The sequence below is a fragment of the Panthera uncia genome, chromosome C2 (assembly GCF_023721935.1).
Source record: "Panthera uncia isolate 11264 chromosome C2, Puncia_PCG_1.0, whole genome shotgun sequence".
In the NCBI taxonomy this organism is placed as follows: domain Eukaryota; kingdom Metazoa; phylum Chordata; class Mammalia; order Carnivora; family Felidae; genus Panthera; species Panthera uncia.
The window spans coordinates 122111206-122126919 of NC_064810.1; the positions used below are offsets into that span (position 1 = coordinate 122111206).

A 15714-nucleotide genomic window follows, 5' to 3' on the forward strand; every position below is an offset into this window, starting at 1 on the left:
TAAGCTTGAAGATTACAGCTAATTGAGGAGACTGTTTTCTTACTATGGCCTAAAGCCTCAGCTATAAAGAGTGTGTGATCTTATTCTTCTTAGATTAGGGAGTGAGTCCTGAGGTTTGAAAAAAAAAAAAAAAAAAGGAAAAAAAAGTTTGCCTCTGGGATACAAGACACATAGAAAATGCAATTTGTAATTCAAGGCTTGAGCAGGCACTGAGGTCTATTCCAGGGCACGAAAGCCATGACTGAGAGAATGTTGATATGCTCCAGAACTAAGTGAGAGATGCTCTGAGGAGGATGTCAGATTTCAAAGTGAGCTGGAACATGTGAGCCTGTCAACAATCTTGGCAGGCACAATACCCTTGAATTTCTTAGGACTGAGGGGACGGGAAGGGGATAAATAGGTTTGGACTCTTAACCATGGATCACAATTTAAAAGGCTTCATGACCTAGGTATTCCCAGGAAGAGGAGGGAATGACAAACACCTTTAGCCTTATCTAGGCAAGAACTACCTACCCCTCTCTTACCCACTAAGACAAATATAAGGGGGATTTCACGAAATATTTCTCAGAATAGACTAGTTCAGCAAGATAGACAAGTGATTCCCCTTCTTGGAGTGCACGAATACACCCATGCATGCTCAGGCTTGGAGAGCATGGCAGAGTGAGCTACAGGTCTGTTTTGAAGCCCACACAACCCCCACTGTAACAGTCTTAAAAGGATCAATTAGTTCTTGGGCCCAACAATTTAACCTGGAAGCTAGGGAGCAGAGAGGAAAGCTACACAGATGTCCATGTGCATACGGCACACACACACACACTCGTGTGAACAACGGGAGATTAATGATATGGAGCAGGGACTGGCAAATTACAGCCTGCCGGCCAAATCCAACCCACTCCCTGTTTGGCCAACAGAATGTTCTTGGAAAATAACCATGTCTACTTGCTTACATATTGTCTATAGCTGCTTTCAGGTTAGAACAGCACAGCTGACTGGATGACCTGCAAAACTTAAGATATCTACCCTGACCTTTGTAGAAAAAGTTTGCCAAAAAAAAAAAAAAGTTTGCCAACCCCTGAAATAGAGAAAATAGAGGGGAAAAATCAATGAAATCAAAAGCTTCTTCTCTGAAAAGATCAATTAAGTTGATAAACCTCTAGCCAGACTGAACAGCAACAAAGGAATCACCAACTAAAAGAACAAAAGGGGAGACAAAATGCAAAGAATACTACAGACGTTAAAAAGATAAGAGAATATTATGAAATACTTTATGCTAATAAATTTGAAAAAGATGAAACGGACAAATTCTTGAAGGACGCAAAATACCAAAGCTCACTCAAGAAGAAATAGGTAACACGAATATTCCTCCTTCTGTAAAAGAAATAGAATTTAGCTAAACACGTTTCCACAAAAGAAATACCATGTTCCAGATGGCTTCACTGGTATATTCCACCAAAATTTAAGAAAGAAAGAATACTAATTCGTCACAAATTCCTTACAAAAACTGAGGAGGGAATGCCTTCACCTCATTCCCTGAGGCAAGCATTCCCCCAATAATCAAATATCAAGATTAACATCAGATAAAGACATCACAAGCTATACAGCATTATCTCTCGTGAATATAGATGTGAAGCATTTCTTACCAAATTTCAGTAAATTGAATCCAACAAAATATGTCAAGAATAAGACATAATGACATTTTAATATGGTGTACCTCTCCATTTATTTAGGTATTTAATTTTTTTCATTATCAGTGTTTTCAAGTTTTCAGCAGAGATCCTGCACATATTTGGTGAGATTTATACATAAGTATATCATGGTTTCTGAGCTACTATAAATGGTACTGTTTTTAGAATTTCAAATTCTACTTGTTCACACCACTATATTAAAAATACAATAGCTTTTTGTAATCATCAAGGCAGTATGGTACTGGTACAAGAACAGACACTCAGATCAATGTAATAGAATAGAGAACCCAGAAATGGACCCACAAATATATGGGCAACTAATCTCTGACAAAGCAGGAAAGACTATCGAATGGAATAAAGACAGTCTCTTCACCAAGTGGTGCTGGGAAAACTGGACAGCGACATGCAGAAGAATGAACCTGGACCACTTCCTTACACCATACACAAAAATAAACTCAAAGTGGATGAAAGACCTCAATGTAAGACAGGAAGCCATCAAAATCCTCCAGGAGAAAGCAGGCAAAAACCTCTTTCATCTTGCCCGCAGCAATTTCTTACTCAACATGTCTCTGGAGGCAAGGGAAACAAAAGCAAAAATGAACTACTGGGACCTCATCAAAATAAAAAGCTTCTGCACAGCGAAGCAAACAATCAGCAAAACTAAAAGGCAGCCAACTGAATGGGAGAAGATATTCGCAAATGACATATCAGATAAAGGGTTAGTATCCAAAATCTACAAAGAACTTATCAAACTCAACACCCAAAAAACAAATAATCCAGTGAAGATATGGGCAAAAGACATGAATAGACACTTCTCCAAAGAAGACATCCAGATGGCCAACAGACACATGAAAAAATGCTCCACGTCACTCATCATCAGGGAAATACAAATCAAAACCACAATGAGATAACCACCTCACACCTGTCAGAATGCCTAACATTAACAACTCAGGCAACAAAAGATGTTGGCGAGGATGCAGAGAAAGAGGATCTCTTTTGCATTGTTGGTGGGAATGCAAGCTGGTGCAGCCACTCTGGAAAACAGTAGGGAGGTTTCTCAAAAAACTAAAAATAGAACTACACATGTACCCCCATGCTTATAGCAGCACTATCAACAATAGTCAAATTATGGAAAGAGCCCAAATGTCCATCGATGGATGAATGGATAAAGAAGATGTGGTATGTGTACACACACACACACACACACACGCGCGCGCGCACACACGCACACACACACACACACACACACACACACACAGGAGTATTACTCGGCAATCAAAAAGAATGAAATTTTGCCATTTGCAACTACGTGGACAGAACTGGAGGGTATTATGCTAAGCAAAATTAGAGAAAGACAAATATCATATGACTTTACTCATATGAGGACTTTAAGAGACAAAACAGATGAACATAAGGGAAGGTAAACAAAAATAATATAAAAACAGGGAGGGGGACAAAACAAAAGAGACTCATAAATATGGAGAACAAACTGAGGGTTGTTGGAGGGGTTGTGGGAGGGGGGATGGGCTAAATGGGTAAGGGGCATTAAGGAATCTACTCCCGAAATCATTGTTTCACTATATGCTAACTAATTTGGATGTAAATTTTAAAAAGTAAAAAAATAAAATTAAAAAAAATACAATAGCTTTCTCTATCTCGTAGCCTTGGCTAATTCATTGATTAGTTCTAACTTTTTTTGATGAGTCCATGGCATTTTCTATCAAGGCATTCATGTTGTCTGGGAATAGTCATTTCTTCCTTTCCAATCTACATGCCTTTTATTTCTTTTTCTTGCCTTATTGCACTTGTTAGCAACTCCAGAGGCTGCTGAATAAGACTGGGAAGAATGGACGTACTTGTCTTGCTCCCAATAGAAGGACAGTGATAGATATGCTCACTATCTTGATTGTGGTGACCACTTCATGGTATATACCTATGTCAACATATCACAGTATACACTTCAAATATATGTAGCTTATTATATGTCAATATACCTCAAGAAAGAAAAAGACATTATCAGATAATGTCGGAGAAGAATTAAACTTCCAGCTAACAACCAGACAGTTTAAGCCTCCCATCATCACCTACCCACTCCCAGACCATCACCAAGATATATATGAAGAGTATAATTTGAGTCCTGACAGAACACATTACTGTTATTGGTCTTTTTTTTTTTTTTGGCCCTCATCCAAATCTTGCCTCAACTTTTTGCCTTGCTACACTTTTCAAGTTAAAGGAATTCTATCTAGGTGAGGCGTTTTTATAGACAAAATGGACACCTATGCTCTTCAGATGAATATTTTGAACAATGCATCTTCTTCATTGTTGTGTTCAATAGATCACATACAACCTAATTTCAGTGATGCCTATGAAATTAGTTTTTCTGTGTTAAATTTTTATCAATAAACATAGTTGTTTATTATTGAATTTTAAGAGAAATCAGCTACCATGTCCGTCTTAAAATCACTTTGTCAAATATTTTTGCCTTTTTTGCTCACAAATTCAATCACAGCCCCCACATTCTACCACTCTTACTTCCTGGACTGTTCTGAAGCCTGAGGAATTACTCTCACTCAGGAACACAGAGAATGCGGAGCATTGGCCCTGCACTTAGACTCTAGGTTCAACTCTCCACTGATGACCTTGGGCAGGTTTCCTCCACGCATGAAAGTGTACAGCTCAATGAATTTTGAAAGTGAACACAACATGTAGGCAACATCTATGTCAGAGAGTTGAACATTACCATTGCCTCAGATCTTGTATTAGAAATTTAAGTTTGTAGGTGACCTTTCTTTTTATGACAAAACATATACTATGTTAAAGATCCTATAATAAATCCCAGGAAATACAGAAAAGTAATTCCCAAACTGTCCCCTGATGAATGCAGGGTCTCTGTATTTTTATGCCTACCCTAAACCTGCCGTACTGAAACAAAACAGAAAGTAGAAGTATGGGATAGGAATAAAGAACAGGGATGTATTAGAGTTAAAAAAATGAAAAACGACTCCACCATAAGGGATTATTTTATCAGGGTGTTACAGGAGTTTCAGTTCAGTGCATGGTGGATATAGAAAGCTGGAAATGATGAGTCCTGGAGAGTGGATTCACTCTGGGATGATCAAAGGTGATATCCCTATATATACAGGACAGTGTGCACAGTGCATGACACAGAGGGTGAAACTACAGACTCTGGTAATGTTATCTTCTATTCTGGGAGGAGGAATTCTTGAAGACAGTTTCAGGGGTGATGGAGGATCTTTCTTCTCAAATCTTTCTGGTCTCTACAGCACCTCTGATCTCAGCAATCTATCTTTCGCAGATCTGAATATTCAGGAGACTCCTAATGAGGATCCTTCTTGATATTCACACGTAGAAGATTTTCCTCAGGGGAAAATAAAAGGGGGTGGGGGGGACACATACCTGCTCTTTGACCTCAATGTTATGCTCTCCTTCCAGAATAAGGGTGACGGCTTGCATAATTTGCTTCCCATGTGTACTCATTATTTTATCTATATGCTGCAAAATAATGGAAAACCCATAATTATTATCTGGGGAACAGAGAAAAACACCATAGAAAAGAACAGAAAGCTTCTCAAAGTTAAACAATATAATACATAACTGCTTGAAAGAGAACTGCATATAGAACTAGATACCAATGGATAGTGTTTATCATAGTATAAAACTGCATTTTGCCTTCTCTCTCTCCCCCTCTCTCTATATGTGTACACATATACATATAGAGATATACATTATGTACACACACATACATATATATTTTACATTTTTCTGGATGACTTGAAGATAAAGAGAACACAGACTTGGCCTGATAGAATACAGGACTGCAATCACTGGGGATCCTCAAGCCCAAAGATATTAAAGAAAAAGGAATTTTAAAAATGTATGGGGAAGGGGGAGAAGCCAGAGACATGGAAAATATGGCACAGATTTACTAACACCCTGGCGCACAAATGTGCGAATAAGGCTCAGGAAACAAGTGAGACACAAAGGAACCACCATGGTTCATCTACCTGAATGTCACTGACACTGTTGTTCATGGAACATTAGAGAATAAGGAGAGGGACCCCACGAGGCTCAGCCTCTCCTGCTTTGACATATACCCACTATTCCCCATGCTGACATCTTCAGAGGTCAATCCAGTAAATGTTGGCAGGGTGAGGAGCTATCTATGGAATAGCACTGAGAAGGATTCTTTAAAGGGAAAGAAGCAGAGGCCCCAGAGGTAAGTGATTTAGGCAGATGAGAAAACCCACTCTGGCCAGCAAACCAAGTAAGAATAAAGTGACATATTAAGGCCGGCTCACATCTAGCATGGAGTAAGGAGAGGGAGACAGGACAGGCAGTGGAGGAGTGGAGGGTCAGGTGGCTATATGGTAAAGCAGCTCCCAGAACACCTATGCAAGTGATATTGATACTAACTTCAAACTTCTTTGGAAAGGGGCAGCATTTGAATCACTTCTGGGCAGATATCGATGGGAACAGTGAGGATGGGCAACGTTTCGCACTGCATATGCAGGGGTAGTTCATCTGGAAACCTGGATGATTTTACTTACAGGCCGAGTAGAGAGGAGATTTCTAAGAAGTCCCAATGTCTTCATCAGCACATTCAAATCTGAATCTGATAATAACCTGAATAGCTGTTCAGTACTCAAGCTTCGTAAAATATCTGCTTTTATTTTTTGTTCAGCCTGAAATGCCATATTCTGAAAGGATTAAAGAAGTTTCAAGAATCATGCATAATTTGCTTTATTATATTTTAATAGTAACTCTGATAATTTTCAAAGTAAAAATAAAAGCTGCAGACATCCTTAAATTTAAGTCACATTATGTTTCTGAATCCTGTTAATCACTTATTAATTATATCAAGAGAAAGATAACTATAACTCCTATATACCCTTCTGTATAAGGAATATGACCACTTCCTGATATGGGCATTTGAGTGTCTTAAGATTTGTCAAATAAATACAAAATCTACTGTTAGTTTTAAAAAATTATTCAATTTACTTAGACTAAAAAAGGAAAAAACCCAAACAAAAAACCAGTTCACCCATTTCTCCCACCACTGCCTCTGGCAACCACCAATCTATTATCTGTATCTATGAGCTTGATTAATTTTGTTTTTTTTTAATTTTTATTTTTTAAATTTATTTTTGAGAGAGAGAGTGCAAGTAGGGAAGGGGCAGAGAGAGGGGGACAGAGGATCTGAAGTGGGCTCTGCACTAACAGCAGAGAGAGCTTGATGTGAGGCTTAAACTCACGAACTGTGAGATCATGACCTGAGCCCAAGTCAGATTCTCAACTGACTGAGCCACCCAGGCACCCCTGAGCTTGGTTACTTTCGAGAAATCTTTCTGGTTATCAAATTGCCTTCTGTGCACTTCAATAACAAAATTACTGCTAATGACTGTACTGTGCCACCCATTTTGAGAATAACTAAAAAGGACTTCCATATTATGGGTTCAAGTTAGTAGTGGATTTTGTTAACTTTACCAGCACTGAAACACCTAGTATATTCACAGTACTATGCTAGGGTTGATATGGCTGGGCTATATTATATAGGAAGCTCTTCAAGGGGTAGGAGGTGAACCCAAATTACTAGCAACTCCAGATGGCTGGTGTCTATTTTGCTCCTTTTTCTCCTTCCTGCACAAATTATGGCTTACCCCAGCTTAACCTGAAGCTATAAAAACATCTGAAGAAAATAAAAACACAGCAAATTCCAAATAACTTGTAAATCAACTTCTGGTACAAAAATCTCTTGTAAACTACAGACTTATTACAATACGTGGTTACTGCCCTACAGGAACTTATTTTTAATTAAGGACCTAAGACATGCGAAAGATGAAGTTACCTAATGACACAAGGTGGCATGGCAGAGTAAAAAGAGTACTGGGCTGTGTCACAAAGACCCAAGCCAGGGGCGCCTAGGTGGCTCAATCAGTTAAGCAACTGACTTCAACTCAGGTCATGATTTCACGGTTCGTGAGTTGAGCCTTGCATCAGACTCTGTGCCGACAGCTCAGAGCCTGGAGCCTGCTTTGGAATCTGCGTCTCACTCTCTCTCTGACCCTCCCCTGCTCACACTCTGTCTCTCCAAAAAAAAAAAAAAACTCAAGCCAAAGATGATTCCAGGATTTGATATTTGGTGGGCAGAGAAGAAAGCAGCAGCTGGTTATACGGTGACTAAGGAGAATAAGATAGTTAATATGGATGAGGAATGGGATAAGTTCAATTTTCAACAATAAATTGTACATGTCAGGGAGGCCACAAATGAAGTCTCACAGGCCATTTAAGTGATAGACCTGGGAAACAAGGGACAATTTTGTTTGGGTATATATATTTCAAAGTAACTTCTATTAGGGGGCGGTGAAACCATGAGAGTAGGTGAAGTCCCTGAAACTCAAGTGTAAAGGGAATTGGAACCTGGGTACTGAAACTGGGGAAACATTCCCTGAGAAGGTTAAAAAGGTGGCTGGGAAGAAAGTGAGGTTTTTTTTTAAAAAAAAAAAAAAAAGCTAACTCCTGGGAAAGAGTCTCAAGAAAGAGAAGTGCTAACAGCTGATGCAAAGTTTAAGAGAAAAATACCCGAAACTATTGGATTCGGTGTTTGCTTAGAAGATGATTATTTCTATCACAAAGTTTGTCTGAAAAAACAGCAGATATACATGGAACAGGAAGAAGAATATGAGTCTGAAACAGGTTCAGAACCTTTTGTCATCACTTATTACTTGTGACAACCTGGATGATTCATTTACCCTCCAAGTCCCAGTTTCCCAATTATAAAGTGGATATAAACCAATATAACTCAAAACAAGAATTAGAGATAAAACACAGTGCTTAGTGTCTGATGCGTAGTAACTAAATTGTAACTACTATAATTATATTTGAAGAAATCCGTGTAGGATTTTCATTTTCAATTTCAACAAATTTTATTTTAATAAATCTTAAGGAAAAATGGTTATTGACTTCATAGTTACAAAGTTTTATAATTTAGATTATCACAAATTATTTACTAGAAGTTGTTAAGAAATTATTCAGCACTTATGCATTGTTCTGTTACACTGGGCAAGTTACTTAATCACTCTGTGCTTGAGTTTACTTGTCTGTGAAATATGAATACTCCTAGCTTATTTCAGAGTTGTTATAAAGAGCAAAGGAGACATGAAAGGGCTTTGTAAAGCAGGTAGCTTAAGGCAGGTATCAATATATTCATGGTAAGGAAAATTGGCTTTCTCCATGTTTGATGTCCAGTTTCAACATGTATCCACTTTCCTTAATAATAAAATGGGAGAACTGTGGCACCCAGTGGACGTGCAACTTGCTTATATTCAAATCTGAAAGTTGACTACTCAGTCTTCCAGGTCCTTGGTCATTAGAAAACTGGGCCAAAATAACCTTTTTTAAAAAGCAGATTGCAGACATTTCAAATTACACATTCTTTAGTTTTTACTTTGATAACAGCTCCATTCTCTTTGTAAATGATGACATATATAAAAGAACGAAACGTACCATTAAAGCCCAAATTCCATTCACTCGCAAAGCGGGATTTTCACTTTGGGTTAATCCACAAAGTAGTTCCACAGCTCCGGATTCTAAAATTGGCTATGATTGGAAAGGAAAAATGCACAGTTTTAAAGTCAGGTTTGCGACTGAATGTGTATATACCCTGGCACTCTGTCTTTGGTTTCTTTCCTACTCTCACCCAACTCCAAGCGACTTTTACAAGGATACAAAAATTACCTTGAGAAGGGTAAGAGAAGAACAGTTCTTCTCTTAATAATTCCAACACTAAAAATAGTCCCAGTCATTTCTCTTTTCTATGTAGTTCTGAAAGACTCCGGAGTTGTCTTAATTTCTGTACATTCCACACATGACCTTATGATTCCACTATCTAATTCCACATTCTCATGCTCACCGTCATCTGAGATGCTCACTCCCTGCCTGCTGCACACGTGTATCCCACGTGTTCTTTACCTGCTGGGACTATGACAACATGGTGGCTTAGACGGAACTTACATAACCAAACTCTTCTTTCCAGATTGTCAATGTTATTCCAAACATGCCGCAGAACCCATCTTTTAGAACTACTGTCAGGACTACCTATGAATGGTACAAACAAAACTGCCGCATACTTTTAGAATCATACCACGTTTTACATCTAACATAGCATACTTTATTACTTCGGATCCTTGGCTGAAAACAGGTTTAATAATTTCTAAAAAAAAAAAAAAATTCACACCTTAGAGGAAAGATCTGTCACCAAAGAATGCTTAAAAGGCTACCTTTCAAGTGGGTTCCAGAACTGTCTTAAGCAATCCAGACTTACACAGGGGAAAAAAAGGCAGTGCTTTTCAAAAATTTTTGGAAAAGGGTACACATTCCTCCACTTGTACAAATTGTTTTGTTCTTTTTGAAACCTTTTTTGAGTATGGTGGACACAAAATATTACATTGTTTCAGTTGTACAACAGTGATTCAACAAGTTTATATATACATCATGCTATGTGTACAGCCCATCACCATATAATGCTATTACAATACCTGTCACTCCTGAGACTCGTTCCACAACTACAAGCCTGTGTCTCCCAATTCCCTTTCATCCATTTTGCCCGTCTCCCCACCTCCTGTTTTGTTTTTTATTTGGAAGTAACTTCAAACTCATAAAGCAGCAAGAATAGTATAAGGTACTTCCACTTATTCTTTTCCCAGATTCAACAATTTTTAACATTTTGCTGTATTTGCTGTATCATTATCTCTCTCCTTCTGTATGCCCATATCCACATTTACCTTTTTCCGAACAATTTGAAAGTAGAGCATATACCCCTCATACTTCAGTATGTATTTCCTAAGTACAAAGATGTTCTCTTAGATAACTACAGAGCAGTTACCAAATTCAGAGAAATTAACGTTAAAACAATACTTTTATCAAATCTATAGTCCGTGTGTCAATTTTGTCAACTAGCCTAATAAATGCTTTTATAGCATTTCCTTCCCTTGCAGTTCAGGGTCCAGTTTATTTTTAATATTAAAAAAATGGGGGCACCTGAGAGGCTCAGTCGTTAAGTGTTAACTCTTGATTTTGGCTCAGGTCATGACCTCACGGTTCCTAAGTTCGTGCCCTGTTTCACAGTGATAGGGCAGAGCCTGAATGGGATTCCCTCGCTCCATCTTTCTCTGCCCCTCCCCCGCTTGTGCACATGTGCATGCACTCTCCTTTTCTCAAAATAAATAAACTTAAAAATTTTCTTTAATTAAAAAAAAAAAAATCAATCACATTAATGATCCTATGCCTGAGCTCATCTACCTCACTTCTAACCAGACCCTGACTATATATTTGGAAGGTAGATCTGAGGCAACAGAAGAGCTGTTTGGGATGATAAATGGTATTGTACTGACTGCAATCAGATCATCATCATGCCAAGAACCCCAGGACCAGGGCAGAGAAAAACAGATGGAAACTATGGCATCCTGTCTAGACTTTCTCTTCCTTCAGAATAACTCCCAGTCTCTCCCCGTTTGTTCCAAGACTTCTGCTGGCTGAATAACTGTCTCTGAACCTCCACCTTGTTACTAAATGCCTTCCTAATTATAGTCAAAAGCCTACAGGTGTTGCAATGCCAAAAAGAAACTCAACAAAAATGGAACTACTAAATAAAGGGTAGTGGCTAACCCTTGGCTCGCAACTGGGCAGACCAGAGATATTTTCACATAATAAAACTAACTTTATAAGGCTCCTTCCCTCCTTTATTAAAGCTTATTGTAGTTTTCCCTAGTCTAAAAACAATACATACACATGTAATTTGTAAAACGTATAAAAGGGAAAAATATTCCCACTTGCAATCCCTCCCCAAATAACTACCATTAACATTAAACATTAAAAAGATGATTTTCCAATGGCAGCAGTTATTTCCTTGAAACGATTTCCAATCCTGGTTTATAAAATTGAGTCTTCATTTATTCTTTAGTATATACAGTTTGAAAATAGTCTATTACTTTTGTAATTATTCCTTACATTTGCAGTTGTGGGCAGTTTAGGTTAACTCTAAGCTAAAATATCTTTTAAATAAGCTTTATATGCCAGACAGAAAAGGGAGAATAGGAAATTAAAACTGTATTTTGAAAAATGATTTAATTTGCATGCACACCCCTCATCAAACAATTCAGAAGTAGTTTTTAAACCCCAATCCTGCAATTTCAGTTAACTGCTATGAAAATTATTTGACTAAGCTCTAGACTGGGCAAAGCCTAGGAAGAGAAATTGATACTAACCTCTTTGCTTGGAGAAAATTCAAGAAGAAGATTACATAGCATGGAAGATGCTACTACTAGGATTTCATCTGGTGCATTTTGTAAAACCTATGGAATTTAAAAAAGGGATGCTATTAATGGTTTGGAACAATGAAGGTGAGATCATAAGAACAAATGAGAACCAAACACAATTTATCTTGTAATGTGACTTTTCATATCGGAGAAAGAGTTAGGAAAGATCCACTTGATACCGTGTCAAGCCTTACCTGGTGCTCTAATTATGACTAAGACCCTTGCACCTATCTTGCAGGAGAAGCTACACCCCCACTGCCAGGATGGCAGGCGCTGCACAGAAAGAGACAAACACAAGTCAGGGAGGGGGTGCTCTATAGGACAAGTGTGAACACCATAGGATGGCTTTGGGACAAGTTAGCTCCCTTTACTCCATCACATCAGACCACTTACGAAACCACAAAGTTGCCCTAGGGCCTGAAACGTTCTGATGTATGTTGTCTCTAGAAGGACCTGTTTGACCAAGAGCATGGATGAGTCAAGCTACTACACAGCTAGGGCAATGTGGGGACTGGTTTTCAGCACTGGAATCACAGCCCTGGTCCCAACCCTAATCCACTTACTAGATGTGCTCAAGTTTACTTAAATATGCTCAAGTTTACTTAACCTCTCTGAGTCTCTGAATTGAGGAAAACTGCACTTCCTTCGTAGGACTTTTGAAGATTAAATGTGATACGGTGAATGTTAAGGGAAGCAACATGAGAATAAAGAACACAGACTTCCTGAATGCAAACTTCAGTTCCAACACTAAATAAGTATACTAATTCCTTGGCTGTAAAGTGGGGGTAATGGTATTGTTGTGAGAATTAACATGTGAAAAAATTTTAGAACAGTAACTGGCACACAGAAATACAAGTTTTTAAAGTTAATTTATTGTCATAACTGTTATCATCCACATATAACAGGTATGAAGTAAACAAACTGCCATGGACTCTCACTCAACTCGGAAGACAGCAAAGCACAATGACAAGTGTTAGTCACCATTAGCTGTTATCAGAACCTGTGGTTTCTACATTCTAAGAGAGAAGGCTTCAGAAACACCACCACTTATATGGAATATCCACTTCAACTAAATCCTCTGCATCAGCGATCAGATCAGGATTGGACTCATGATCCCAAAAGGAATCTTAGAAGATCTAGTTATACAAACTGGAAATGGATCATCGCAAAAAAAAAATTCAGAGTTAAACATGTTATCTGCTTTCTTCAGCTAAATCAAGTCTGAAGTTGCCAAGAATAAGCAAGAATTACAAAATAGAAATGGTTCTTTTAAGATACCGCATTTTAACTCTCCTGTGCACCATTACCTAGTTGATGAAGATCAAATCTCATATATTATGCATCCTGATCTCTGTGTTTGCCACAACCCCCTCTGAGATTATGTATCTTCCCTTGCCATATCCTTCCCTTCCTATATCCCTCAGGTACACGCCCTACCCGTTCTTTAAGCTCGTCCCCATTCCACAAGCTCCCTTGAAGCCCTTCCAGTCAGAAGCTGTTCCATCTTCCTCTGAACACCTCCTGCCTTAGTTTCTGACCTTTCCTAGGACCCTTATCATGGCCCACTATTCAAATTCTTTGTGCAGCCATGCCAATCTCCTTTGCTATTAACAAGTTTAAGCTTCTTAAAGGACTAATCTATCTATGGTCTAATTTATCCTGGCCCCTATCAACTGAATGGCAGTGCACAAAAGGGGTGCTCAAAGAATGTGAATTAAGAAAAACAGGGGTGCCTGGGTGGCTCAGTTGGTTGAGTGTCCGACTTTGGCTCAGGTCATGATCTCAAGGCTTGTGAGTTTGAGCCCCGTGTCGGGCTCTGTGCTGACAGCTCAGAGCCTGGAGTCGGCTTCGGATTCTGTGTCTCCCTCCCTCTCTGGACCTCCCTCGCTCATGCTCTGTCTCTGTCTCTGTCTCTCTCTCTCAAGAATAAATAAAACATTTTAAAAAATTTAAAAAAAGGAAAACAATCATTTTGCAAAAATAATACTACTTAGAATCATTGGTAGAAATAAGTGAGTGCCTACCAAGGCTTTAAAAAGTTGCTTTAAGAATTGACTTTAAAAATACTATTCGTTGTTATATAGAGATTAATGCACTTTTATCGAGTTTTATTTTCAAATGAGGTAACAATGATAAAAACAGGATAGATTCTATGAAAATTTTAAAAGCATTACTCAATGTAGTGTAAGATATAACACTGAAATTCAGAAGCAGACATCTAACACTGACCAAACAGAATTTCACCAAAATAAGGACAAAAAATGATAACAAATAAAATTTTTAATTAAAATCAAATGCCTATTGTTCTATAGTTTGCTAACCAATAGTTGAAAACATAGCAAAGCAAAAGGGGAAAAAAATCAATAGCCATGCAAACAGCCTTTGAACAGAAACCTAAAAGTATCTGAAATAAATCAATGATTTACTTCCAAGCTTTTAGTATTACATTTTGTGCAACAAAGTAGTAGTTTGATACACTCACATGTACCCAAGTGAACGAAATCCTTCTACATGGCTCACCAAACCTTTGCCCAGGTAGAACTAGCTAGAAACAGCATGTTGTTCCATTTCTGATTCATATGAGCTGAGCAATTAGAGAAAATGGCTCCAGAGGAAATATTTGGGAATTATTTTGGGAAACAGGAGAGCATTAAAAAAAAAAAAGAATCTTGAATGGACAGAATCAATGAATCCAGATTATGCTACTATGAAAAAGGTGCCATCTAAAAACAAGAGTGCTGATCGCAAAACAGCCTTCCTGAAGAGAGCACTGGTCCAACTCTTTCACCTGGTGCTAATACCCCACCCCTCTACCACAGTATGAAGACATCCTTATGCTTCCTACCTACATGGACCATACACAGTGTTTCTGCTCATGCTGTTCCTCCCTCTGGAAAATCCTCCCGCCTTCCTTTTTTCCCCTCAAAGCCCCACTTCGTATTTTTCCTGCCTGAAGCCTCCCCTATTTCTACCACAATGATGTCTCTACTGTAACCTGAAGCTTTAAGATGAGAGCAAGTGGTCTGTAGTGTGCCCAGAGATTTTCATAGTAGGTACTGAAAAACAAAAACCAAAAACTTAAATGAAAAAATTCTGTCAATTAAATGCAAGGTGTATGATGACTTAAAACAAAACAAAACAAAACAAAACAAAACAAAACAAAACAAAAAAATGGTGGACCAGAGACCAAGTTGACCTATGGTTCTGTAATATATTGGGGGGGGGGGGGGGGGGCTGAAGGGGGGCATAAGGGGCCCCCTGATGCCTAGTTGAAGTCTTGATTCAGACTTATTTGGCCTGAACGACTTTTTTGTTTTTGGCCCTCAAGGAAAGCTGTAAGACCAAAGAAGTGATATTCGTGTAGAGAAGCAGAAGATAACACTGTGGTAAAAAAAAATATCCAGGGATTCCCAAAAGACTAGGAACAAGTTATATCTCTAAATGGCTGATTTCTTTCCTTCTTATAATTAAAAATTACAAAGACTTTGGATCAAGTCTAAAGCGTAATAATACCAAACATACAAGGAGATAAGATGAAAAACTAAACTTTTGTTTAAGAAAAGATAACTAGGCACCTGTTTCCCTGTCACACTTGAGATGCTGACCCTGGAAACAGGTTCAGCAGACCTTGAGATGCTTACAACATCAGATTTGAGGAGATAAATATTCAAAATGCTTTAAACAAATATCAG

The 15714-nt window shown here is 38.3% G+C and overlaps 1 protein-coding gene across 1 annotated transcript in view; it reads right to left on the bottom strand.

Annotated features, from left to right (window-relative positions):
• ARMC8 (armadillo repeat containing 8) overlaps nt 1–15714 on the bottom strand; it is a 107387-nt gene that overhangs the window by 14177 nt on the left and 77496 nt on the right. The window contains exons 15-18 of the mRNA XM_049628763.1: nt 11972–12058; nt 9213–9305; nt 6257–6406; nt 5106–5201 (exon numbers count right to left, since the gene is read on the bottom strand). Of these exons, the coding sequence (XP_049484720.1) occupies nt 5106–5201; nt 6257–6406; nt 9213–9305; nt 11972–12058 (426 nt within the window). The remainder of the gene's footprint in view (nt 1–5105; nt 5202–6256; nt 6407–9212; nt 9306–11971; nt 12059–15714) is intronic.